Source organism: Anguilla rostrata, chromosome 1 (assembly GCF_018555375.3).
Source record: "Anguilla rostrata isolate EN2019 chromosome 1, ASM1855537v3, whole genome shotgun sequence".
NCBI classification, from domain to species: Eukaryota; Metazoa; Chordata; class Actinopteri; order Anguilliformes; family Anguillidae; genus Anguilla; species Anguilla rostrata.
The window spans coordinates 39,558,997-39,586,329 of record NC_057933.1 but is presented as its reverse complement, the minus strand read 5'-3'; the positions used below and the strand labels follow the sequence as shown (position 1 = coordinate 39,586,329).

The window sequence follows — 27,333 nt, the reverse complement described above, 5'->3', positions numbered from 1 at the left end:
GTAAGGTTGCGGTTTGGCTTTAAAGCTGGCCATATAAGGTCTTCAGTGTGTGGTCCAAAAAAAAATTCATGTTAATGAACGAAATGTTCTGTTCTCACACATAGCCTTGCTCTTTGCTTTTGTCTCAAATAAACCTGAATACCTGACGGTTGAAAAACACTTGGAAGGTGTGACAGTGTGGTGAGGTTCTGCACCAGGACAACATCTTTAGAAAGTAGGCTGTCCCTTTACATATCACATGACCAAAAATGTAAGCACTTGCAATCTAGCTATTACCAAATAAGTATAATAAGGTACTGTGATGGTTCTACAAATGAGTGAGTTACCATTTGAATCCAGCTTTGAATCCAGTGTTCTGAAATGTCTGGACATGAGGCGTGTCAAATTTGCTTAGTGAAGGTCTTTTTTTCCTTATGATAGTAAGTGGACAAGCCTTTAAGTTATGCGATGACCATGCAGAAGAATCGCTACAGGCATGTGACTACAGGAAATAGGAAGTTAATGAAGTTGAGGGGTGGGAATGAAAACAAAATTGATTTTCTCAATTCCAAACATGTTAGGTGGATTGAATAAAGAGCAAGGGAATAAAACACCCTTTTATCCCATGGAAGTAAAGTCCCTACTTTCCTCTGGCATATCTGAAACCATCAAGATATAACTTAAAGAAGCATTAAATCAAGCAAGCAGGTGCCGCCCCCCCCCCCCCCCCCCCCCCCACCACAAGTGATACAGTTTTTGATCCCATGTAAAAGTCTATTTACACACATGAAATGAATTCAAATGGGCATTTTCCAGGGGTACCGTAAGCACGGCGTACAATTAAACCTGATTTAAGTTTCTCTCCAGATTAATGTCCGAATCAAAATTCATAAAGAATGGGGAAGACGTGAAGCCTGAGCTGGAGGATTGGCGGGGATTTTATGTGAAGCCCATTTAATCAGGATAACACTGTTATTAATATTCATAAAGTCAGCTGGAATACAAATGACAGACTGTGGAATCTAGAAACTTTTGCCGTGCGAATTTATTAAATGCAGCTTAAAAAATTAATGGAATTTAGTTTATATTAGGGGGAAATGAAAACCCTGGTATTGGTTGACTGAAATTGGACTTAGGCATTTCTTTTTGAAGAATTCCATCTTTGACAGACTTCAAAGGCATTTTCAATGAATGCGACGCATGAATGGTCATTTAAAAGGATTTAAAGACATTACGCTGCAATAATTGTACATGAATAATAAGTAGCCCACAGAGGCAATTAGCTCAAAGTCTACAAGGCCAGAATATGAAAATCACAGAAAGACAGTAAAGGACAAAGAAAAGTGAGAAAAGTTTGAATTAAGGGATAAAGTGGTTTTAGCAGGCATATGCTGTTTTCATTAGACGGATACAGCTTTTACATTCTGATTCGAACAGTAAATAAATCCCTTTGGCAGCGGGTTGCATGCAGTAATCTATTTATTTACCTCCACTTGCTGATTTTCAAGCAACTTGGGAACAATATTATTTGATTTTTTTAAATGACTTCCCCCATATTTTTTAACAGAAAAAATTAGATATGGGATCTCAACCCGGACTGTGATCAGTGCAGTTTTTGTGTGGGCGGGAGCAGTCATCACTGAGCTGATTAAACAGTGGGGTGTTGCTGTGCTGACCATGGCCATAACCACAGGGCCAGCCTCACTCAGGTGTTCTCAGGTGTTCTCAGGTGTAGAGCATCTGAATAGCCTCTCCCCAGTTTAGTTTCAGCACTGCGGGGGGTGTGGCAGAGCCACCAATCACAGGACAGCTTTCTGTCCCATGGCCTTTGGGTGGCAACAGCGTGGTCACATGTCAGGTGTTTTCCACCACAGTCAGGGGCCCGCGGTGTCATAACGATACTGATGAAGGGGGGGGGGGGGTCTGTGGTCATGTCTCCGAGATTTTAACAGCTTCTCCCCCCTGATGCTGTTGCATAGTGTGTGGATTAATGGAGCTGGGGGTCCCAAGCACTCCCCCCCCCTCACCCCCAAACAAAATAGCCTGAAACATCTGTGTGACAATATTCTTGGCCTCTTTCTGTGCCTTTTTATCTCTTTGTTGTCCCGACCAGCTGAGGATGGTCTCTTTGTTGTTCCCAAATTCTGCTCAGCAGATGGGAATGCTCTCTTCCACAGGAGCTGTTGGGGATCATGTGACTGAGTGAGCGTAAGCCTCTTCGGTGTGGCTTAGCAAATACCAGGGCAGCAATATGACCTGCGATGCGAGCGGGTCGTAGCCGCCAGGCCGGCTGCTGCGCTGTCTGGCAACTTCCTGTTTTTAGCACAGGAAGGCCAGGTGGAAAGGAGCTGTTTATTCATCGCGGCGACGCTGGCCATGGCTTAACGAGGAGAAACGCACCTGTGAGCCTTTTCGTATTCTTTCATCAAGAAAAGAGACTTCCTCTTTAAAATGGCCATCAATGTCTTGATTATCTATGAGAGAAAAGGTTAAGTTCCATTCATTTTTATTAAACTTCTCTCGTGTAATTTGCTACAGAGATTGTGTCAATCGGTGAATCAATCAAACTGTATTTGGCAGAGTTGCCTTTGCAAGCAGTCGCTGCAGGGCGCTTTTCCGAAAACGAAGGGAATGTGAATAGGTCAGGCTTGTATGTATTTTCTGTTTTTCTTCTTCAAAGCTTTTTTCTCATGTTCGTGTTAAAGGATTACTAATCTCCACAGCCGTACCTTCCAGCGAAAGTCCTCCCTCCCCAAATACTCCCCGAAAAAAGACTAGCTTCTGCCTGGAGTCTATGGCTGGGATTAATGGAGTCCTGTGGCTTCTCCCACAAAAAGCCAGTTGTCTGTTCACGCCTCAGTGTGCCTGAGAGAATCAGGGTGTGAGCTGTGTGTGCTAGCTTACAGCGCAGGGATAACGTTCCACTGGCATCTGCCCCAGGAGTCACCCCCCTGCCACTCAGTCGCCCCGCTAGTCAGAGAATGGTTTCTCTCTCTCTTTTTCTTCTTCTTCTCCTCCTCTCCCCCCCTCCCTGGCTGTCTATCTTAGTTTTTTCATCCCCTTCATCTCTGCCTCTCTCCTCTGTCGTGTCCCTCTCTTGCTTGGTGGAGTATGATACTGTTCCCTGTCCATCTCTGCATTGCAAGTGCAGAGCTTGGCCACGGTCAGCTCCAGTCTGTTTGCCCCAGAAGCTGAACTGCATTTTATTTTCTCAAAATGAACTCCTTATATCTTCTTATTAATTTTGTGGGAATGTGGCCTAGGCTCTGTAGGCTATCTATTCTAGAACACTCAATAGCGCATGAATATGGGCGTTTCCTATATAGAACGCATTTTCCATGTTAATCCTTTTATCATTTCATTCATCTTCCTGGAGTAAGCTTTTTTGGGTTGGGCAATATTATCTGAACATGGAACATTCTGTATGAGAAATTCTGCAGAATTCCCCACCCCCCCCAAATAAAGAGGTGAGAATACATTTTCTTAGAAATATGGCTGGTTTCTGCTGTAGTGTATGAATGGGCCCCACTGTCTGGCCTGAGCTGGCAGTCCTGCTGGGCCATGCCCTGTTAGCGTTAGCATCGCCCAGGGAAGGGAGGTTTTCAGCATGCTGGGATTACAGCTTCTTGTTGCCACTAGCAACCCCCACTGGTTGATTGGGTGGCTGTCAGACTACCTGTTAAACTACACAAGATGTGTCTTCCTCAGACTCATGACTGTGCAAACTAGACCTATGTGCATTATGGTGTGAAGCAGCAGCTGACACACATGCCCTGCTGATGAATACATTTGGGCATTCCAAAGTGGGAGAAAAAGCAAAAATGGTATTTTTATATGACAGGTGGTTGGCATAAAAGGATGAATAATGATATTCTTTTTGCAAATATCCATTCCATGTCTCTATCAGTTTCAGTCCTCACATGTTGTGTCTGTTCATTTGCAAAAGATATGCTGTGCAAACAGAGCTGTGGGTCACAGTGATACAGTATGCAGTTATATATTTTGGTTTACAAACCTTTGAGTAGTTAAGTGTAGGCATATGTTTTTAAACTGTTGTTCTGTAATATTCTATTATAATTTGGGCTAGTTTATATATAATTGGGCAATTATTAATACATGCATGGCTCCTGTATTAGTTAGCACATATGATACACATCGCAGATATATTTCAGTGTGTTGTAAGGGGTTACTCCCAAAGCTATCCCCAGGCAGCTGACATGGACAATTTTACCACATCAAAGTCCATATGTCTTCTCAACTTCACCAGTAGAGGGCAGCCTTCTCCTGCATGTAGTCCAATGAAAGGAAGAGGCTGCGACTCCGAATGTCAATGTTTCTTCTAATTGCTCCCTGTCTATTTGTTGCTTGCTTACGAATTAACTTGCATTTATGGAACTAAATCGTCCCCATCATTTAATTACACCTGAGGAGCTGAACTTTAATTGGTGGCTCCTAACAAGGATCTGATCTGGCTTGAGCAGTATTAAATGGCTGTTTACTTTCCTGATTGCTAAAAGCATTAAAATGATTGCGCAATGGGATTATGTTTTGTTAATTGCTGGCATTCATTAGCTTGGTAAACGGTGAGGTAGAAGTGATTGTACACTGCGGATAGGATAAAATGATGACTTAAATCACTATTTCATCCAGCAAATTAAGGCTGCCAGTCTTGTTTTGCTGTACTCCTGAGGTTATTAAAGATGGCTTTCATCCGAGTCCCCTCAAGAACATATTGACAGGTTATAATTAATACTAACCTTTTTAAAGCTAATATACAGTGGCTGCTTCCAATGAAATGCATTTTTCCTTTTAAATTAATCGTAACCTCCCTATATATTTGCAGCTAATCCCAAAGTCAATGAGGAACTGAAACAAAGATTACCCTCCCCAGTAAAACAGCACAGCACAGAGAGCGCATCACAACTCAGGTAAAGGCCCCGTGCAGCTCATATTACCTTGTTTGTGAATAAAATGTTCACCCACACATGGAAATTATAAATTAGATTTAGCAGACGTGAATGTATATTAGCGCTCATCAGAGGTGATGGTTATTTCGATATGAAATTCCTTTGTAGAGCTTTATTTTCTAAATCCTAAATTACGTGGATTTATGTTACTCGGACTAAAAATAAAATCGGGCTTATTGGCGTATGTTTGTTCGTCTCAAATTTTTTGTTGAATGCAGAACCAAATTGGTTGCAAGTACAATTATACGTATTGTTTCCATGTTTTGCCATTAGCGTTCCTTGTTTAATTTTCAAATCTTTGTGTATTTTAACACAACCCTCCTTGTACCTGTTGTAATCCTGATCCTTTGTTCAGTGTTTGATGAATCTTGGAAAAAGACACCTTCATCTTTGCGATAGTTACAAGCAGGGAGAACAGGGGCACATTATTGTTTTTCAGTGGATACTAAGCAGGTGAATTGTTTGTGCGCAGACAGCTTCCAGTAAAGGATTTAGTGCGTAGTTCCATTGTTTTTTGATCAGGTAGGGGGGCGTAAGCAATATCCTTTAGAAGACTATAAAGATGTTTAATGAGCTGCAGTAAATCCATTTACAGTGACATTATACATAAGACTATTTGCTGTCTGCATTCTTGCCTTATAACAGCCCACCTGGCTAATCATTAATTGGCAGCTCAGGCCAGCGGACATGTTGTGCTGTTTGGGGTAAAGAAGAGCGTACTTTCTGGGCCGTGCTTATCTGTTCCATCTCCGCCCAGGTCCCTGGAAGCCGTAGCAGGCCCATTTAACTGTACTGAAGTGTTCCCCTGGAGACCAATTATACACTCACTACACTAAGCAACAAAAAAAAAAAAGGCTGCCATATTGTGAAGCCTATTCTGTAAAACACACATCACAGTGATTTCACCACCTGGTCCGAGTGGTCATCAAATTAAAGCTCTTTGGCTTTAATTTAAATGTAGAAATGCAAGCTATTGTAAATTTGCAATTTCAAGTGCAATGCAGTACAATACTAAATTGTTATTATTATTATTATTATTATTATTAGTAGTAGTAGTAGTAATATTATTATCAATTATTATCAATGTTTATTTCTAAAACGTATTCAATGTAAGATGTCTTGAAACAGAGGGTAGATAAAAATAATCATGTTTTTCTTTTGAAATACTTCTTATAATGATGGTAAATATTAACATTTACATTTATCTAATATTATTTATATATGTGATTGGTGTTTTTGTATATTAAGTAGAGGCAATAGGCTAGTGTGCACGTCCGACCCAATTTGGACTCGGGTGCAGGCCAAAATAAACTAAAAGTGAGAAAGACAAGGTGTCCGCACACTAAAATGTATGCTCTCACATTTATTTAATTAATAGGTACATTTATTAATGCAGCTTATCGACCAGCAAGGTCGTCTTCGTCACGCAAAACCTCATTGATATTGAAATAGTCAATTACCATTTTAACTTTAAGCGTTTTCTTCTATCATCTGTTATGTCTTGATTTTGCCTTCACACATTTTTATTTTTTGGTTAAAAATACTAACAAATAATTTGTATGTTACGAGAACCTGTGTGTTACAACAATAAGTATATTTCGTTTTTTTTAAAAAAAAAAACAAAAAAAAAAACATCCATTTAATCTTTTGCGTATTTTAATTTCCGTTTTAGAGAGCTGGAAGCAAGTTCCACCACGTTGTTAGGTCGAACGGGTTCAGAAGCACTCGCTGAGGATCTGTCTAGAGGTAAGAGATTTCAGGGATTTACATCAGAACAAAGCAAAGCTTAACGGTGATACTTCTGATACTACTCCGTATCATTAGGCTACTGTCGATCAGTGCGGGTCCTCTGCCGTTTTTCGGACACCTGCTTTTTGTTTGTGGGACCTCACGCACCGCAGTGTGCATTTTCCACTGAATATTAGTAAACATACTATATAATATAGGCAACTGTAGTATGTTAGTCATACTGCATTGCATTATTGAGATACATATATTTGAAATAATTGGAACCTTAACATATGATATGAGGCGACTAAAAGTTTTCAAATAGCAGGTACCTGTCACCACACGGTGAAATTTTTTTATTATTAGCTGGGGCCGTGCAGCTTACATTTCCCGAATGGAAATGAAGTTCATTTGAGCGCAGCTTTGATTTTTCCCCCCCTAAGCATCCATGCATGTCCGGCATGGATAGGCTAAATACGCAAGAGTCGTGTGCCTCGTAATCAGACAGATATAGGAACGCACGGTTACTTGTCCTCTCGTGGTTAAGTGTTTGGCCGTTTAAATGACATTTAAAAAATAAAATAAATAAAAAACCTTCCTGTTTACTCGCTTACTGTTGTCCAAGCGCTGTTCAGGGCGATACATAAACATTTATTTACATGTGTAAATCACCTCCGGTCATGATGTTATTCTGCCATCTAATAACTTTACCTAGGCCGTAATGATATGGCAAAGCCTGTAGGCCTATTTAGATAAACTGGTTGGAATGACAATGAGAGATAAACAGAATATTTACCCACCCTTCACCAAGCGCTGCTGATATGTAAATTTATTCAGCTCCCCTGCACAAATACACATTTGGGCTGTTGCTTAAACACTTCAAGCCCTGCTAGCCAAACAGTTTTTAATGACGCCCGCGCGATTATTAATGGGTGACATTTGACGAAAGCCGCTTGAAGCTTCGGGCTATCAAGCGAAGCGTGAGGGACTCCAGAAAGAGTCGTTCGCCGAGCTGCAACGTCTCCTTCAAGCGAATTGACTTTTTCCCACCCACCATTTACCAAGTTAAAAAGCGTTTCTCCAAGGTGCCTAATCTTTGGGATGATTTTGCTCCGTAGTGAAAAGGGACTCTCCCTCAGCTTTCCTCATTTTGGGCTGTCTGCTATCATTAAACGGCCTCGCCACACAATTGTGAGTGAAATGCAGCTTTAAACGCGCACGTAGCCTATTTGGCGGCAGTTAGCTTTGTGAGAAGCTCAGTAAAATTAAAGTAGTAACCAAGGTCTATGTACAATGTATCTAGAAAGTCCCGTATTTGCCATGCGACAAAGGGGTTATATAAGTGTCTTTGGTGTTATTATTCATGGTTGAATTTGGTGTTTGCGCTGGTGAGTCTTACGGGGGAATACTAATAACTGTCATCAACAATCCAGAGAGTAGAGCCCTAGCAACAAAGCTATGAGGCAGACCTCCCTGATCTCTAGTTCAAAACCTGACCTTTTGCTAAATAATTGTCACCGCTAAGCTGGAGCTTTTGGACGTAGTGGCGGCAGTGCTCACGGCCCCAGCATCAGATTGCATTTATTAACGCAAATTACTCCCCGCGTTTTAAAAACGTTTGAAGCGGCGATTCTGTTTAACTCAGCCTTGTTTGAATTCAACTCTATTTGAATTGCATTGATGTGGAAGCGATTCATCTGATTTTTCTTAATGTATATTTTATAATGACGGGGACGATGGCTAATTGTCCATGTGGCTCTTGAACCTGGGGATTTAAGTGCCTCATATTTTAAACGAGATAAAATAAATAGTAAAATCAAAGCAGGTCGATTGCAGTGTACCCTAGATGTCATTAAAACTGATATTAAGGTGATATTTGCGTTGATATATATGCATTTATCTTAGCTTATCAATGATTATTATTTGGCTGTACTGTATTTCATTTGATAATTTGAAGCTCCTAACCGGTCTGTGTTTGAGATGGAGGCAGTAAAAAAGAGAGCCAAAATTGTGTCGCGTCTAAGGCAGGGGCTTGCGGAGACCTCAGTAAGCATGCCAAGATGACAGGCCCAAGGGTTTGACTCATGCCTGGAGTCTCTCTGGCCAGGCTTTCAACAGAAACATTGACAGAGGACGTTTGTTTTTCCTCCCCTCAGCCAATCGAAAGGTCTGCTTTCCCTACTGAAACATGCCCGGCTTTACTTTCTGAAGAGGACTGAAAACAGAAAACGGACATTCGACGCGCTAATATTTCATTAGCCTTTTGCTCTCGATTTTTTTCCACCCACTGAATGTACAGAAGCAAATGTCAGGGTTACAGAACATGCAGCACGTCACAGTTCTCTGCTACAGTTTATTTTCTTTTCCCAATTCTTTTTCTACCCATTCTTTGTTTTAAATCTGACTTCCTTTTTTTTGTGAAAATATGATATTGAACATTTTAGCCTTGTTATGCTAATTATATGTTATATGCTATTAATGTGAAGAATGAAAGCACGTTTAGCAAGAATAATCTGCAACTCATACAAGACACTAGTTAGTAAAGGCAGGTGGGGTGAATACGTCCATGCTGTGGTGTAAGAAAGGGGAAGGGGTTCATCAGCTGTAAGTCTATCTCCCATTCAGCCCTCAAAATACAGCAACCCCCCGCCCACCCCTTTCCAGGGGGTCTTTTTGTTCCACAGACCAAGGTTTCCCTGCTGTCCCACTGTGGGGAGCCCAGAGCTGCGAGATCTGTCCTCAGTCCTGACTCCAGAGAAAACGCGCCAGCGAAGATGATGGAAGAGGAGGAGGAGGAGGGTCATGTGGCGAGGGTTGATGTCCAGGCTCAGGCAGAGCTGGAGCAGGACGCTGGACCTCTTCGCAGGCCAATCCTGTCCCCACGGGACCACAGCGAGCCCTCGCCAAAGAGGTGAGATCGGACTCCAGAGCCTAGGACAGACCAATGAGAACAGGAGCTCAAGTGGGCGTGGTCTGTGTCTCTCCTTACAAGGCACCTCAGTCTGTTATGGGAGAAAATAATGGCTGGGGAAAGTGATTGCTTTGATGACCAGAGAACTAAAAATACAGCCTTGTATTGCTTTGCTCCAAACAAAACACTTCTCTTTCAAAATCATACAGACCTTTTCCCGAAAGCCTAATTTATTTTGAGTGCCGAAAGGGCGTACGTATTCCCTAATAAGTTTAAAAACAGTAAAATAACAACAGATGCATTTTCTGAGATGGGTGACCTGTACGCAAGGCACTTCCCGTCTGCTTCAGCAGTTTTAGCAGTGGCGTTACGAATCGGGTTAGGAGGAGCTCACAGCCGAGCAGCCTGAGATGGAACACGGAACAGAACTCGGCGCTTAACACTGTTATGTAGCCTTCCCTTACCCAGGAGTCCTTGCCCAACCCGAGACCAATTCACTTCCTGCTGGCTTCGAAGTCAGGGGTGCGGATCCCGTGGCCGTGTTGTTAAACGGCAAAGTGCTGACCTTTAAAAGCTTGGGATGTCAGTAGCTTTCGTGTCAGGGCTCACACAGTCAACCTGTACGGTGCATCGATCGGGAGGAGAGATCTGTAATGCATCGATTGGGCACAGCCTTGTTCCATGTCTGCAGCGATGCGTTCGTTTCAAAGAAGCCGGGCACGCCTTCGGCCTCTGTAGTCCTCGGTCGGGGCGGAGATGGGCTGCTGTAATGTGGCAGAGGTTGGGTTGTCTGCTGAACCCATTATTTTACACCAGCTACAATGCTTATGCACTAAAGTGCCTTGCTCAAGTATACAGTAGCGTAGTGCCCAGCCAGGGACTTAACCCTGCGGGCTTCCTTCACTGCCGTGCCGCCCTGCCATCTCAATTTCAACTGCCCATGCTGCCACCTCATCGTCATGCCATGTGGCAGTAAGGTATTGACCATTGAAAGTGGGAGTTGAGTTTATTTCAAATGCAGTCTGCTGAGGGTTGATGCGATGCGCCTGAGCGGCTGCGCGCTCCCCCCAGTGTCTGTGCTGCGACACTTCTCCTCCCCGACACCCTACCCCCTACCACATGTGCAAGTCTTCGAGTTTTTGTTGTAATGTTTGTAATGTTTGTAATGTTTTTATGATGTTGCTATGTGCTGAGGTTTTTCTTCGTTTCAATGAAACGAGTGCCCTCTCGTTTCATTGAAAGGACTGTTTTTTTTCCTCCTCCTTCCTCCTGTTCTCTCATTTCTCATCTAATAAGTTGGCGCCGCAGATGGCTGCCTCGGTGTGTTGACCAAAGCAAATTCCTCGTATGTGTAAATGTACTTGGCAATAAATTCGATTCTGATTCTGATTCTGATTCTGATTCTGAAATCACTTTGCTCACTGAGAGCCATGTGAGGCTCAGTCTTCTTGGTTGCTCATTATTGAATAAGAACAGAATCAAATTCCTAGATTCAATGAATTACTTTTTTTTTTTAATTAGGGAATACATTGAAGTAATAGTAACACCTCGGAATTATAAGGGTCAGTTGTAGGATTTGCCTGATATTAAAGTAAATTAGACTGGGCCGTACAGTGGATGCCTGAGATGGTGTCCCTTGCGTCTTTGATAATTGCCTGAAGACGAGACTCTGATCTGTTTGTGCTGCCCGTCCTTGAGCATTCTTGTGCAAGCTGTCTGATGGCGCTTCCTTCTCGCAGTGCACGAGAGGTCCAGGGTAGTGCCAACGCAAGCGGCTCCTTTACCTCAGCGAAGCACCCGCCGGTCCTGGATAAGGAGAAAAACATTGCCTTCCTGCTCAAGGAGCTGGACTCCCTCAGAGACCTCAATAAGAAGGTACAGTGAGCACTGACAGGGCCTTTGGGGGTTACCGTGTGAGGTGCTGCGTGTCCTGCCAGTGGTCAGAAGGTCCTGGGTTTTAGAACATGGCATGCGTATACGAGCCTTTGGTGGAATCCCAAGTGTGTGAAGTGACACCGTGTCAAATTTGAGCTGTACAATTGGGCATGATTGCGTAACTTGTTGTAGAAAACCTGTTCTGTGTACCCACAAATAGAAATTCTGTCTGAAATGAAGTGTGTGCAGCTTTGTTTGGTGAACTTCTTTTGACCCTTGTAGTGCATCTAAGAGTAAAACTCATATTCAAATATGCTGGGTTAGTCTAGCGTTCAGTGTGTTCTAACCGCTGCACAGCACAGTGCTGATTAACGAAGATCTGTATATTTGCATTGTAGAACCTGAAGCATTAAAGAGCTGGAAAGACTGGTTTCCCCTCTACCCTTCCCATTTCAGTGCAGTGTAGTACAGCGTGAATGGAGTGTACGCATTTTTACGTCTATAAATGCAGTACTGGCACCTCGACCGGGGCTCTGCTGCAGATTTCCCTTCAGCTTCAGGTAGGGGGCGCTGTAGTTGTCTATCCACTGTTGTGAGCGCTCAGCTCCGCAGTGGAGATCATTCTCTGTAGGAGCTAGAGCTGGCAGCGTCTGTGTTCCTCTTTTCTCCTCTTGTCTAACTTTGCTGTCAGACGTTTGCTGTGATTCATTGACTCTAAAGTGCAAAGGCTCAGGAGATCCGCAGTGGTCTGTCAGTGGTGAGCACGTCTAACATATGGCCAGCAGCTTACCGTCAGGCCTTTGATTTGAATGGTGGGGAAGATAGAGGGCTGTTTGTCCATTTGTGTGCTCTCTTTATCCCTCATAACGAGAGCTTCTTTTCTGTTGCTAACAAGCCAATGACAGGGGCAGTATTCTTGCCCGTCTGCAAGTTTCAGAGTAACTCTTTTCTTGTTATTTGTGAAATAGCACCAGGTTTGAAGCCCTTAGGTCTCTCACCATTTTATCCGTCAGTGTAATTCACTCAGTTTTCCGTGGGAAAAGGCGGTCAGTACAGACTTTTAAAAAATGTGCCAAACCATACTCAGCGCCCACCTGTGTACCCTGGTTTCGTGTGGACTCCAGGGGCTTTGGTTTTCAAAAACGTCTCTTAGAAATCCAGTGCTTTCAGAAGCATGGGGGCTGCTGTGGAGCCCTTCCTGTATGGATGACAGGAACCGGGCGTTTCACCAGAAGGTTGCAGGATTGATGTCCAAGTGGGAATGTACATTTGATTCCCCCGTGCTGTTATTTGACATTAATTGATTAAATTATAATACCCAGCTGTATAAATCAATGTACCCGCCGGGTATCGTTTCACTGTATTAGCTTTTGTATAACACTAATCACTTACTGTTTCCCTTCACCTGATCCAGGATGCTCACCAATGTGTCAAAGGCTGTTTAGGTCCTCAGGGAGCTCTGACCCGTCTCCTGTAGGCCAATGAAATGAGTGTAATTGATGCCCTGTGTTTGCAAGTAGCTGTGACTCCTGACAGAAAGACAGGAAGGTGTCTTGAGAGCCTGTTTTTGCTGGCAGAATCTTTGGAGGGGCCCCAAAGACTCAGCCTGGAGCGTGTTTTCAAAGCACAGGGTGGGGGCAAGGAACCCATGGCAAAATATTTAAGACTGGAGGTGAAATCTATCATTTGGAACTTGTAAAATATCACTCCCAGGAAGATTTACTGTGCGGTTCTGTTTTATTTTGTTTTTTTAATAAGGCCTGCGATTATGTGACCCTGAGGCCCATTGGGAATTTTACTGTGGTGCAGAAGGCCGGGAACGACTTCCACATTGTCTGTGTCAGAGTGTGGTTTTCATATTGTCTGTATCAGAGTGAGGTTTTCATATTGTCTGTATCAGAGTGAGGTTTTCATATTGTCTGTATCAGAGTGAGGTTTTCATATTGTCTGTATCAGAGTGAGGTTTTCATATTGTCTGTATCAGAGTGAGGTTTTCATATTGTCTGTATCAGAGTGAGGTTTTCATATTGTCTGTATCAGAGTGAAGTTTCCACATTGTCTGTATCAGAGTGAGGTTTCCATATTGTCTGTATCAGAGTGAGGTTTTCATATTGTCTGTATCAGAGTGAGGTTTTCATATTGTCTGTATCAGAGTGAGGTTTTCATATTGTCTGTATCAGAGTGAAGTTTCCACATTGTCTGGATCAGAGTGAGGTTTCCATATTGTCTGTATCAGAGTAAGGTTTTCATATTGTCTGGATCAGAGTGAGGTTTCCATATTGTCTGTATCAGAGTGAGGTTTCCATATTGTCTGTATCAGAGTGAGGTTTTCATATTGTCTGGATCAGAGTGAGGTTTCCATATTGTCTGTATCAGAGTGAGGTTTTCATATTGTCTGTATCAGAGTGAAGTTTTCATATTGTCTGTATCAGAGTGAGGTTTTCATATTGTCTGTATCAGAGTGAGGTTTTTATATTGTCTGTATCAGAGTGAGGTTTTCATATTGTCTGTGTCAGAGTGTGGTTTTGTAAATGGTAAATGGTAAATGGACTGCATTTATATAGCGCTTTCATCCAAAGCGCTTTACAATTGATGCCTCTCATTCGCCAGAGCAGTTAGGAGTTAGGGGTTAGGTGTCTTGCTCAAGGACACTTCGACATGCAGGGCGGGGTGAACGGCACTCATGCCAGACAATGTCTTACCTTTGTCGGTTTACCTTACGGTTTTCTTATTGTCTGTGTCAGAGGTTGAGCCTTGGGCCTCTGTGGGGTGTTTCTGTTCCGGATCGTGCCCCTCCCTCTGTGACCGGCCGCCGTGTCTCCCTGTCTCTCCTGCGCTGCAGCTCCAGGACAGGCTGGTGCTGAAGGAGCGGGAGCTGGAGGAGCGAGCGGTGGATGGCCAGCTGCTGGAGAGCGAGCTGGAGGCCAGAGCCTGCGAGAAAGCTGGAGGTACCATGTGTGGACAGAGATCTTTGTGAAAGATATGTGCCGTGTGAAAGATCTGTGTTGTGTGAAATATCTGTGCTATGTGAAAGATCTGTGTTGTGTGAAAGATCTGTGTTGTGTGAAATATCTGTGCTGTGTGAGAGATCTGTGCTATGAGAAAGATCTGTGTACAAGCTAAGGGAATATATAGTAATATAGTGATTCCCATGGGGGTATAAAGTGGTGTGTTACTGTAGCGAAGGGATGGTGTGAAGACGACATTGTGTTAACGATGGAGTGCAGGAAGAGGAGGGAAGGCTAGGCCACAGTGTGAATGAGAAGCACACGGATGGAGGAAGAGGAGGGAAGGCTAGGCCGCAGTGTGAATGAGAAGCAGACGGATAGAGGAAGAGGACGAGGAAGGAAGGCTAGGCTGCAGTGTGAATGAGAAGCACACGGATGGAGGAAGAGGAGGGAAGGCTAGGCCGCAGTGTGAATGAGAAGCACACGGATGGAGGAAGAGGAGGGAAGGCTAGGCCGCAGTGTGAATGAGAAGCACACGGATAGAGGAAGGAGAGAAGGCTGCCCCAGTGTGAAGAGAAGACACGAGTGCAGGTAATGAGGAGAGAAGAGCTGGCCCATGATGAGCCACATGGAGGAAGGAGAAGGCTAGGCCCATGGCTGACACACTGGAAGGAGGAGAAGGCTAGTGCCCCATGGATGGCACACGATGAAGGAGAGGAGGAAGGCTGCCCAGGCCTCGAGACACGGAGAGGAAGAGAGCGTGCCCAGGCTGGCACTGAAGGAGAGAGAGAAGGTGCTCCAGGCCCACACTGAGGAAGAGAGAGCGGCCCAGGCTCACACTGAAGGAGAGAAGAGCGTGCCCCAGGCCTCACACTGAAGGAGGAAGAGCGTGCCCAGGCCTCACACTGAAGGAGAGAAGAGCGTGCCCAGGCCTCACACTGAAGGAGAGAAGAGCGTGCCCCAGGCCTCACACTGAAGGAGAGGAGAGCGTGCCCCAGGCCTCACACTGAAGGAGAGAAGAGCGTGCCCCAGGCCTCACACTGAAGGAGAGAGAGCGTGCCCCAGGCCTCACACTGAAGGAGAGAAGAGCGTGCCCCAGGCCTCACACTGAAGGAGAGAAGAGCGTGCCCCAGGCCTCGCACTGAAGGAGAGAAGAGCGTGCCCCAGGACCTCGCACTGAAGGAGAGAAGAGCGTGCCCCAGGCCTCACACTGAAGGAGGGAAGAGCGTGCCCCAGGCCTCGCACTGAAGGAGAGAAGAGCGTGCTCCAGGCCTCACACTGAAGGAGAGAAGAGCGTGCCCCAGGCCTCACACTGAAGGAGAGAAGAGCGTGCCCCAGGCCTCACACTGAAGGAGAGAAGAGCGTGCCCCAGGCCTCACACTGAAGGAGAGAAGAGCGTGCCCCAGGCCTCACACTGAAGGAGAGAAGAGCGTGCCCCAGGCCTCACACTGAAGGAGAGAAGAGCGTGCCCCAGGCCTCGCACTGAAGGAGAGAAGAGCGTGCCCCAGGCCTCACACTGAAGGAGGGAAGAGCGTGCCCCAGGCCTCACACTGAAGGAGAGAAGAGCGTGCCCCAGGCCTCACACTGAAGGAGAAGAGGGCCCCAGGCTCGCACTGAAGGAGAGAGAGCGTGCCCAGGCCTCGCACTGAAGGAGAGAGCGTGCCCCAGGCCTCCACTGAAGGAGAGAAGAGCGTGCCCCAGGCCTCGCACTGAAGGAGGGAAGAGCGGTGCCCAGGCCTCACACTGAAGGAGAGAAGAGCGTGCCCCAGGCCTCACACTGAAGGAGAGAAGAGCGTGCCCCAGGCCTCACACTGAAGGAGAGAAGAGCGTGCCCCAGACCTCGCACTGAAGGAGAGAAGAGCGTGCCCCAGGCCTCACACTGAAGGAGAGAAGAGCGTGCCCCAGGCCTCGCACTGAAGGAGAGAAGAGCGTGCCCCAGGCCTCGCACTGAAGGAGAGAAGAGCGTGCCCCAGGCCTCGCACTGAAGGAGAGAAGAGCGTGCCCCAGGCCTCACACTGAAGGAGAGAAGAGCGTGCCCCAGGCCTCGCACTGAAGGAGAGAAGAGCGTGCCCCAGGCCTCGCACTGAAGGAGAGAAGAGCGTGCCCAGGCCTCACACTGAAGGAGAGAAGAGCGTGCCCCAGGCCTCGCACTGAAGGAGAGAAGAGCGTGCCCCAGGCCTCGCACTGAAGGAGAGAAGAGCGTGCCCCAGGCCTCGCACTGAAGGAGAGAAGAGCGTGCCCCAGGCCTCACACTGAAGGAGAGAAGAGCGTGCCCCAGGCCTCACACTGAAGGAGAGGCCCGGAGGTGTGAGGAGGGTGGGGGTTAGCAGCGGGCCTCCCGCCGGGCGTGACTGTTCCGTGTTGCGCCCTCACGCACGCCACCTCTGTTTGCCCAAGGAGGAGAGCCGCCGCGGGCGCTCGTTATTTATTTATTTTTCCCAACGCGCGGCCGGGCGCCGGCGGCTGTCAGATCCTGGTTCCGCGGTGCCTGTGAGGGCTGTACCTGCCCCGCTGCCCGCGGGGGGTTCAGGGGACTGCCGACTCCGTGCCAAAAACGCCGCACACAAAGGAAGCTGTTTGCTCTCTCTGCTGCCGATCAAACGCAGGAAGGAGCGGAGCGCTCGTCCAGGCGTCCAGCGGTCCGGCCGCCATTGTTCCTTCTTCCGTAGCCATGCTCTGATTTCTCCCCTTTTTCTCCACGGCTGCCAGACAGCAGGAACCACAGAAACAAGCTGCTTTCTGTCTCTGTTAAATTCCATATGCAATGACTAGTAACGGCAGGAATTAAAGGGATCATTACGCTTCATTCTGACATTCATATATGATCAGCAGCCTGATAATTTACACTGATATTATGCTCTTTTTTATTATTTGGGAAAATAAGCGTTAGCGTCTTATGAAAATGAATTGCAACTTCAATAGCATGCGGTTTTTGTTCATGTCATTGATAATAATTAGTGAGCATAGAGGCTTAATAACGAACATTGATGTGAAAAAGCTTCCTGCTCTTATGGGTTGTACAGAAAATGCAGAATCTTTAAACAGCATGGCTAATGTCATGGATCGGTGGCTTCTGTTTGCACTGAAGGTTGTGGAGTCCTTGCAGAGTGACAGACGCAAACCCCCCATCGCCCCGTTTCTGCAGACACCTGGGTGCAGGGTCAACAGAGGGGGCCTCGTCACGTTTCCCACCCTGCAGCTAAGGCTATAGCTGACCATTTTTATTTGCCTGTGCAGATTAGCTTACTTAACAAATCCGAGTGTAAAAACAGTCATAATCGATGTACTGCTTCAATTGTTCCACAATGAATTACAGAATGTGTGATAAGCTTGTTTAAGAAAGGAGATATCCAAATAGTGTGGTAAGCATGCATCAATTTGTTTTACTTATAACCTGAGTATCTTACTGTATTAGCTTACATAGTAACCGGTCATGTTTGTTAATGTAATTTAAATTCTCTGTACATTTGCTGAACAAGTATTGAAATTTTGTAGAAAGAGAAAGAAAGAAGAAGAAATTCCTTTGCAATTACCTTTCGATAAAAGCTCTCTCCGTGATGTTTGGGACAAAGCCTTTTTTTCTTAATTTTGCTCTGTTCTCCACAGTTATAGATTTGTAATCAAATAATTCACATGTGGTGAAAGTGTAGATTCTAATTTTTCTTAAAGTGTATTTTTATACCCTTTTAATTCACCACGTAGGAATTACGGAACTTTTTATACATAACCCGCCCATTTCAGGACATCATAACATTTGGGACACATGGCTTAATGGCTTCACAGGCTTTCCCAATTAGTCAGAAGTGTTCGGTTGCTTCCTTAGTGCAGGCATACGAGAGCTTTTAGTATATAGTCTTGATTGTAGGCTTTCGATTGCCTTTGGAGTCTGTTATTGGCATTTGTCAACATGAGCACCAGAGTTGTGCCAATGAAAGTCAAGGGAGCCATTATGAGGATGGGAACTAAGAAAAAAGCAGGCAGAAACATAGGCCAAACTTTAGGCTTACCAAAATCAACTGTTAGGAATACCATTAAGAAAAAAGCAGCCAGAAACATAGCCCAGACTTTAGGCTATGTTAAAAATCAACTGTTAGGAATACCATTAAGAAAAAAGTGAATAGTTGTGAGTTCAGTAATCGCAATGGGCCTGATAGGCCAAAGAAGACCTGTACAGTTGATGACTAAAGAATTCTTACTATAATGAAGAAGAACCCCCGAAACACCTGTCCAACAGATCAGAAACACTCTTCAGGGGTCAGGCATGCATGTGTCAGTGACTACTGTCTGCGGAAGACTTGTGAACAGAACTATAGAGGTTACTCTGCAAGATACAAACTACTAGTTACTAGTAACTACTACTGGCAAAAACAGGATGGCCAGGATGTTACAGTTTGCTAAGAAGTACCGAAAAAGCATGCAGAGATCTGGAAAAAGGGCTTGTGGACAGATGAGAACAAGATTGTGTTGCATCAGAGTGATGGGAAGAGCAAAGTGTGGTGGCCAAAAGGAGCTGCCCAAGATCCAAAGCACCCCCGTATAAAACCTAACTACTTTCATTTACATAACATTTATATTTCCCAAATATTATTCCACCCTGAAATGGGGGGGGGGTGTTATGTATAAAACATTCTGTAATTCCTACGTGGTGAATCAAAGGTATAAAAATGAGAATCACATGTGAATTGTTTCATTACAAATCTAGAAGTGTGGAGAACAGAGCCAAATTAAGAAAAAAAAAATACATCACACATCATAATTGTTGAACATCTCATTCCAAAATTATGGACATTAATGTGGAGTCGCCACCAACACCCCCTGGGTACTGTTCTAGGAAGGTTTTCCACTAGACATTGGAATAATGTTGGGCGATAAGACCGGGCTTGCAGTCAGTGTTCCAATTCATCCCAAAGGTGTTTGGTGGGGTTGAGGTCAGGGCTCTGTGCAGGCCAGTCAAAATACTTCCACACTAAACTCGCCAAATCATTTCTTTGTGGAACTTGCTTTGTCCACCGGGGCATTTTTTTTGCTGAAACAAGAAACTGCCTTCCCCAAACTGTTGCCGCAAAGTTGGGAGAACACAATGCTCTAGAATGTCATTATGTACTGTAGCATTAATATTTCCCTTGACTGAAACCAAGGGGCCTAGCCCATTCAATGAAAAACAGCCCCAAACCGTTATTCGTCCTGCAAGCAATCTTTATAGTTGGCACTATGAATTCGGACAGGTCGCATTATCCTGGCATTCATCAACCCCTCATTCGTCCGTCAGACTGCAGGATAGTGAAGCGTGATTAATCACTCCAGAGAACACATTTACACTCTTCCAGAGTCCAATGTCGGTGTGCTTTACACCACTCCAGCCAGTGCTTAACATTGCGCATGGTGATCTTAGGCTTGTGTGCAGCTGCTCGCCCATGGAAACCCATTTCATGAAGCTCTCGATGAACAGTTCTTGTGCTGACGTTGCTTCTGGAGGCAGTCTGGAACGTGGCAGGGAGTGCTGCGACCGACGACAGACGATTCTTATGCACTGTGCGCTTCAGCACTCGACAGTCCTGTTCCGTGAGCTTCAGTTCGACTCATTCTACTGCCAGTGTTTGTCTTGGGAGATTGCATGGCTGTATGCTTGATTTTATGCACCTGTTAGCAATGGGCGTGGCTGAAGTAGCCAAACCGGCTAATTAGTAGGGGTGTCCACATTCTTTTGGTCATATTGTGTGTGTGTGTGTGTGTGTGTGTTTGCATATACAGACAGCTGACAAATTAAAGGAAAAATATTTCCTGGCATGGTTTGGGTTCACTTGTCCCCTTAGAGGGAAAGTTCACTGCAAATAAATACAAAGTTATTCTGAGTGATCTGATCTGACTGAATGGTTTATTGAGTATGGAAATGGTGTGAATCGTATGCTATGGCCTTCGCAGTCACAAGCTCTCCTAGTTGAACTCCTATCAGAGATTTTGGACCGACGTGCTAGACAGTGCTCTCCACCACCATCATCAAAACACCAAATGAGGGAATATCTTTGGGAAGAATACCATTCCATCCCTCCAGTGGAGTTCCATAGATTATGCCAAACCACATTGAAGCTGTTTTGGAGGCTCGGGGTGGCCCAACACCTTACTAAGGCACTTTATGTTGGTTTAGTTGTAAATTTATGAAAAAGGTTGGCAAACAGCATATTCGCTGTCCTCATTGCATGTGACTTGCTTGAGTTCAGGGAGGGGCATTTAATGAGTGAAATTCCAGCTGAACTGCAGTATTGATTTTCTTTTCTTTTTGACTGAACTTTGTAACTCTGAGACTCAATGCTTATCATAAAACCACTTCACTGTAAGGGGAGGAATTTAGTCCTGATGGGCCTTCATGGTTAAGTGGTAACAACTGATAATCTCAATCTTCTGGTGGTCCATCTCTTTAAAAAAAAGAAAAAAGAATGAAAGGACATTCTGCCCTCATTATGTATTTTTTTCCTTTACTGGGGCAGGCAGAAAGCAGAGAGGGTATCAGATAGAGAAGGCGCCACAACCGAGAAAGTACCATGGCAGGGGGAGAATCACATATGGCTTGAGTCAGCTGTCCTACAGTCTGCATCACATATCTTGCCATGGCGATCAATCTCCAAATCCTGGACCTTGCATGTCATAACCACTGGCTTCAAAAGCTTTGAAGGAGAAATCCCATTCAGGCAGTTTATTTGTTATGCATTTTCGCTTTATTCTCCCCAAAGTGGAGTGGCCATTTATGCTCTCATCATGGCCACCAGTGTTTGTTCAGAACAGGCAAGCTTGTGCTCTCCCCCACAGACTACCAGTCAGGGTGGCACAGGCACGAGTCAGATGAAGCCCCTTCACAAGCAACACAACAGGCAAATTTGTGGACCAACAGAGGGCACTGGTGCATGATGAAGACCCTGCCATTCTGGCCAACTGCAGATCTCCAGTCCATGTTAGAGCTGATTGTGCCTCGCCCTGTGGGGCCTCTGGCCACTGTTGGTCCTGGCGCGGTCCTGATTTGATGTCAGACTGTGGCGCCTTTCAATGCCCTACAGCAGTGTATTTACAGGATGAGCCACTCAGCAGTCCTGATAGTTTCTCTGTGTAGCCTTTCAGACCCCTGTCCCACTGTACCTGCTCTTTCTATCCCATCATCTCCAGAGCCATAGTCAGTCCTTAGCCGTCTGCACACTTTGCTCTGATCACTGATCTGGAAACAGTGTCAGAACAGTATATGTGGTCAGCAGTTGAGATTGGTCTTGCACAAATGCAGCATTGACCTGCTGTGTGGGAAGACCATGGCCCAATTTCATAAAGCATCTCAAAGTAGGAATTCTGATCTAGGATCAGATTTCCCCTGTCCGTATCCAAACCTTATCTGTTATGGACCAAAGGACAAAACTGATCCTAGATCAGCGCTGTTTTTCTGCAATGGTTTATGAATATGAGACTAGGGCTGCAGTTTGACCAGTGTCTATAGGAAGTACAAACCTCAGATGCCGAGTAGAAGCCCACTCATGTTGTTGTGGTAACTTGTTATCGAGTTGTGGTCTGCAGAGTTCAATTTCACATATTCAATAATGCCTGTTTCACCAATTAAATAAACATGTAAAAGCATGCCTCCCTTGCACAGTGTTTGTAATATTGTAATCTCGGAACAAGCTTACACATCAGATACCAGAATGTAAATGAAATGTGGGGAAATAAAACTATTTTGTCTGGAATCAGTTACCGAAGCGACTTATTTATTTTCCGCTTTTTATTGCTAAAAGCGTACAGATGTGCCCGACCGCTGCAGAGACCCTCACCACAAAATGAGTTTCACTTTTGTTAATACTCGCGCCTCCCCGTTTCTCCAGCAATAACTGTGTGCCGGGGGAGCTTAGCGGCGTTATTGTATTGCAGGCAGGCTGCGGATCGCGCAGCCCGGGCGGTGTTAATAACCACGCCGTGTTTCTGCACCCTTTCCCCCCTCAGCCCTGGTGGAGGAGATCTACACAGCGCAGAGGGAGCGAGACCAGGCCGTCATGGCCCGGCTGCGCCTGGCCAACGAGGAGAGGGACGAGGCCCTGCTCCGGGCCAACAGGCTACAGCAGGCGGCGGCCGAGTACGTACGCGCCCCCCGGGGGGGGGGGGGGCTGAAAGGGTGGTGGGTGCGGGGGCGGCGAGGGGACAGAACGACCGGCCGCTGAAAAGGATTCCATTTGCTCTCCCTCCTCCAGGATCTCGGGCTAAACTCTGTTAGTTCACAGGGGGTTTTCTTCTCCTTCCCCGGGTCCTGTTTTGCGCCGATTCGCGGGAGTGTTGGGCGAGCTCGTTTGCTCGTCACTTAGGAGACTGTGCTTTGTTCTTCAGCCTGGCAGACAAGGTGAATGAATGGGCCGGGAGGGGTAGGGGGGTGGTGGGGGGGGATCCAATATCGACTGGTTTGGAAATAAATCAGAGGGGTGTGACATTTCATAAAGGAGTCCCCTCGCCCTTAGTACAAGGTTGTCAGTCAAGAGTTGCACTGTATAGGAAATCAATCAAGTCCTTTAGCCCACTAGATATTTACCACCCTGTCTGAACAGGCCTAATTAATGTGATTTTTTTGGGGGGGAGAGGGGGGGGTGTGGGGTGCTCTTAAGTATGAGGCGCTTTAAAATGAAAGCCTCATTGTCTGCCTCTGAAAGGGTAGCAGGCAATATTTGCCAGTGCAGTTTAGAAGTAATTACATTTCTACTTAAGGGAATATAACTTTCTGTTGGAAGCAAATCTATATTTCAGTAAGCCTCAGTGTGTTGAAATGATCACCACTTGATAAAAACTCAGATATTAGTACAGGAACCAATTTTTCTTTTCTCTTTTTTTCCTTTCTAAAAAAAAAAAAGCTGAACAATGGCTGTAAAGTTGACAGCGATTTGGCTGGCAAATTTACTACGAAAACAGCAGAGGTTTATCAAATAAAAAATCTAGCGGAATATAAATTTATTGAGTTCGTTGTTAATTTAGTTTTATTTTATCGCTCTGATTTTGATCTGATGGGCTATCTGAGAATGGACGCATGGCCTCACTGTCAGTGATGATAAAAAAAAAAAAACACATTTCGGTTTGGCCAAGTAAACGCCAAATTGCTTGGAAATCTCATTAAAGAAAACATCCCCTCATTTTCCTCTTCATGCCTGTCCCAGCTTCCCTTTTTCAAAAAAACGGTAATTGATAGCCATGCAAAATCCCATTATCTTTTTTTTGGGAATATGGAAAAGCATGTTCTAAACCTTTATTTTCTGAGGTCAGTCCTTGGACCTTGTGTGATTGAGTATGTGCGTATATAATGGGAGGTGATCCTTGTAATGCCTTTGTAAATGAGATGAGGAGTTGGGTTTTCTCTCCCCCGGAGGACGGGAGGAGCGGGGCGTGCTGGCGCACCTAAAGGAGAGGGGCGAGTGCTCACAGGCTTCATCCGAGCACCGTTTCAGGCTCCACAAACAGCCGCGTGCGCTCGGAAGGGAACGGTGTTTGTGTGGAAATATCGCTTCTTCTCGGTTAAAAAATAAATCCTGCAAACTGAATAATCTTGTGAAAAGGAGTGATTGCTTCATGAAGTGGATAATGTTTCGTAGATGTGGCTGTTTAAACATAAAAAAGGACAGTTTTAAAGCAGTTCAATTTCTAAAATACTCATTCTCTAAAATACTGTTCTATATCATGACGTTTGGTTGTATTTATTTATAATACAATTTTTAAAAAGGTGAAAAAGTATCAGATTCAGCATGTCTTATGGGAACATTTGTCGTTTTTTTTTCCATTAAAATCCTCTGTAGATTGCGCAACACAATATTGTACTGAAGCTCTTTTTTCAAAGTCAACTCAGCGTTACTAGAATGTTTTTTGCCATTTTCTGTCATTCTTTATCTGCATGCGCTAAGATGGAATGACCCTTTAGCCTTTTGACCAGCCCTCTGGGCCCTGACTCCACTGCTGGAGAGAGGCGTGTCACCGGAGGACTGTCACTCAGGAGACACGTCTGAGTTTCCGATCGTATTAGAATGGTGCCTCTTCATCGCGCTGTGGGTTTTACGTCCGTGCGACTGATGAAGCATGGCGAGATGCCTTCGCCTTCCCAAACCAGTGCTTTGTATGAAAAATGAAAATATTTAGTAGCTTCTGATGGCCGTCTCTGTGGGAGGTGGTGCAGTTATTACAGTTGTGTTCTTCCCTCCGAAGGCACCCAGCGGTGAGATGCACAAACGCTTCTGTCACGGACTCTCTCCCCTCAGCTCCGCACATATGAACAATTGATCCCTGTAGTCATATATAGCAGTAAACATTAATAACTTAACAGTCCCCCGTCAATGGCGAATATATGGGGCATTATTGGGGAGTAATGGCTCAGTCCCGTCGCACCTTTAATATGTTGAGCTGTTGTGATCGACTCTGAAGACCAGCAGAATGCAATTACTGGAGGTGCTGGTAGATTTGGGAAGTGATCTCATTTTTCAGTCCTAAAGAAAGGCAACTGATGGAGGTGTCTGTGTCCCCTTTCTCCCCTCTCTAGACTGGAGAATATTAACCCAGAAGAGAATGATGCGGTAAGCCTTTACCTTTAGAGATATCCCGCTTATCTCCATTGTTTCCGACCCCCGCCTTACCCACCCCCACAAACCTGTTTTGCCAGAATGTCTACGTCGAGAGTCAGGTTTGATGGGAACCGAAGGAAGATTAGGCCCATCATTCATACGTTCTTGAGATTAAGTTGTAATCCCTTTTTTAGAATAAGATAAAAAAAAGATGTGATTAAAGATTTGATGAAGGTTTCTTTGGAAGTTACTGTGACATAATTGAACAGCCTGAACAGGTCCCCTCCTGTTGATATGATCAGAATGAAAGGCTTTTCAGATTATATTGTGCCTTAAGATCTATTTAACTAATAAATCACAAGTATGATACGACCCCTGATATGTGATTTAATGGTCAGTTTGGCAAGGGACTCCCAGATGGCATGTCCAGCTGTGGTACTAGTTTTTTCTGCAGTGGTATTTCCCAAAGCCTGGGTAGATCTCTGATGGTTCCAGTGTTAACTGTGGCTAGGAGTCCTGTGGTGGCACTCTGTAATTAGCCATTGCGTTGTGCAGGGAGAGCCTCATTGCACAATTAGGACCCCTCAGGTCAGATGTGCGCCTGTGGTCTCCCTGTGCGGGTCGCACAGTCCCCCAGAGTTGTCAAATGAAGGTTGAATTTTAATGGACTTGTGGGGACAGAGTAATTGGAACATCCTGTTGAGTTGAATTGTGGGATGTGTGTGGGGTGAGGACCTGGAGGAGCTGCTGAACAGGATCAACGGCACGGACTCGGCCCTGGGCATCGAGCGCAGCGGGGCGGTGATCGTGGACCGCCTCCAGAAGGCCAGGGAGCGCCGGAAGAAGATCACAGCTGAGGAGATGAACGCTGTCATTGAGGAGAGGGATGCCGCACTGGCTAAGGTGGGTGCTGAACTTAACACAGGTGCTCACTGCTGCCTAGCTCTTTTACTATACAGTGCACTATGCACTCTGCTGAATGGAAGACTTCATACTGAACATTGCTCCTTGCATGCTTGTACTGAACACCACACCACACCACACACCAGACACAACATTGGGCTTGCCAGGTAAGCCCCATGTACTTGCATGTGGCTTTTACTGAGAACCACTGTATGTGCTGAACACTGTGTTCTAAGCACATAGCACTGGCTGCTGGACATTTCTCACAGAACGGTCCACACTGAACACTGCCCACTGAACAGCGTGCTCTGAATCCAACGCACAGTCCTCTGTAGACAAAACACATTACACTGGACACTAGACATTGCCCACTAAACACTCCACTCTGAATACTGGCCACTCAGCACCAGCACACTGAACACCATGCCCTGAACCCAACATGCTGAACGCGGTGCTGAACACGGCGAATGCCCTGGACCCTGCTGCAGCGTGCCGTGGCAGGAAAGGGCAAACGCAGAAAGGGAAATGCTGTAAACGCATCGCACACTTTTGTTGTGTACTGAGCCAGAAACCTTTGTACTGCTCAAACCAGAGACATCTCCTTCAATATTGACCATCTTTCCTTTTACCCCTTTAAGATGCCTTTGATTATCAGTCTATTAAGCCACATGTGTCTATGTGTTTAGTCTTAAATCATTTATTAGATTACTGAGCAAATAGGCCACTGCTCACCTCACGTGTGAGAAACAAATATTGCCTCATAACCTCAAATATTTGATAGATCTTTCTTGCATGCATATTTTCAATCGAACGAAAACAAACAAGCAGTCGGCCAAATATTGACACCCAGATATTGTACTTCATCACAGAGTTCGAAAGTGGGCAAGTATTTGCCTAGATATCTTTGTTGGTAAACAGACCTTATATTACTTTATGGCTGTCTAGGATGTCTTTTACAACTAATGTTATTTCAGGAAAGCAAAGCAATACCCTCTCTGATGGCTGTGATATGGTGCGTCAGTCCCGCATCTCTTCAGTGGTGCCGGTGATGTCATTTCAGGCCATGCTGGGTACACTGCACTTGAGTTAATCTGGCAGATGTTAATTTGGCTCGTTCATTTTCATTCTGCCGTAACCGCTAGTTAAACCCAAACTTCTGGTGGAGAATTAGGCAAAAGTTTTACTGAACTTTGAGCGTAACTTTGAATATGGGTTTAATATATTCCTGGTGGGATTCAGTGAAATGAAAATGTGCCCAGCATATTAAACTGAATTTACTCTCCTGCTACCAACTTAGTTTTAAAACTGGTCAGTTTCACCCTCGTGCTGCACCTTTGGGCCCTGGTTTGTGACCTGGATTAAGTGGGGATGACTGCGATGATGAGGTCATTCTGCTGTGTTGGGAAACAAGGGCAGACGTAGACATGGACGACAACAGTAGATGCAGATACAGGCACAGATGACAAAGG

At 45.3% G+C, this 27,333-nt stretch overlaps 1 protein-coding gene across 7 annotated transcripts in view; it reads left to right on the top strand.

Annotated features, from left to right (window-relative positions):
- Positions 1–27,333, top strand: part of mipol1 (mirror-image polydactyly 1) — a 96,764-nt gene that overhangs the window by 30,396 nt on the left and 39,035 nt on the right. For 2 of the 7 annotated variants that reach the window (XM_064336363.1, XM_064336345.1), the window contains exons 3-10: positions 4,823–4,907; positions 6,619–6,692; positions 9,339–9,585; positions 11,325–11,460; positions 14,303–14,408; positions 22,380–22,509; positions 24,940–24,973; positions 25,694–25,864. In XM_064336363.1, coding sequence (XP_064192433.1) covers positions 4,823–4,907; positions 6,619–6,692; positions 9,339–9,585; positions 11,325–11,460; positions 14,303–14,408; positions 22,380–22,509; positions 24,940–24,973; positions 25,694–25,864 — 983 coding nt within the window. Of the gene's footprint in view, positions 1–4,822; positions 4,908–6,618; positions 6,693–7,721; positions 7,866–9,338; positions 9,586–11,324; positions 11,461–14,302; positions 14,409–22,379; positions 22,510–24,939; positions 24,974–25,693; positions 25,865–27,333 lie in introns of those variants that run through there. The other 5 variants (XM_064336373.1, XM_064336354.1, XM_064336382.1 and 2 more) reach the window with 4 other exon arrangements.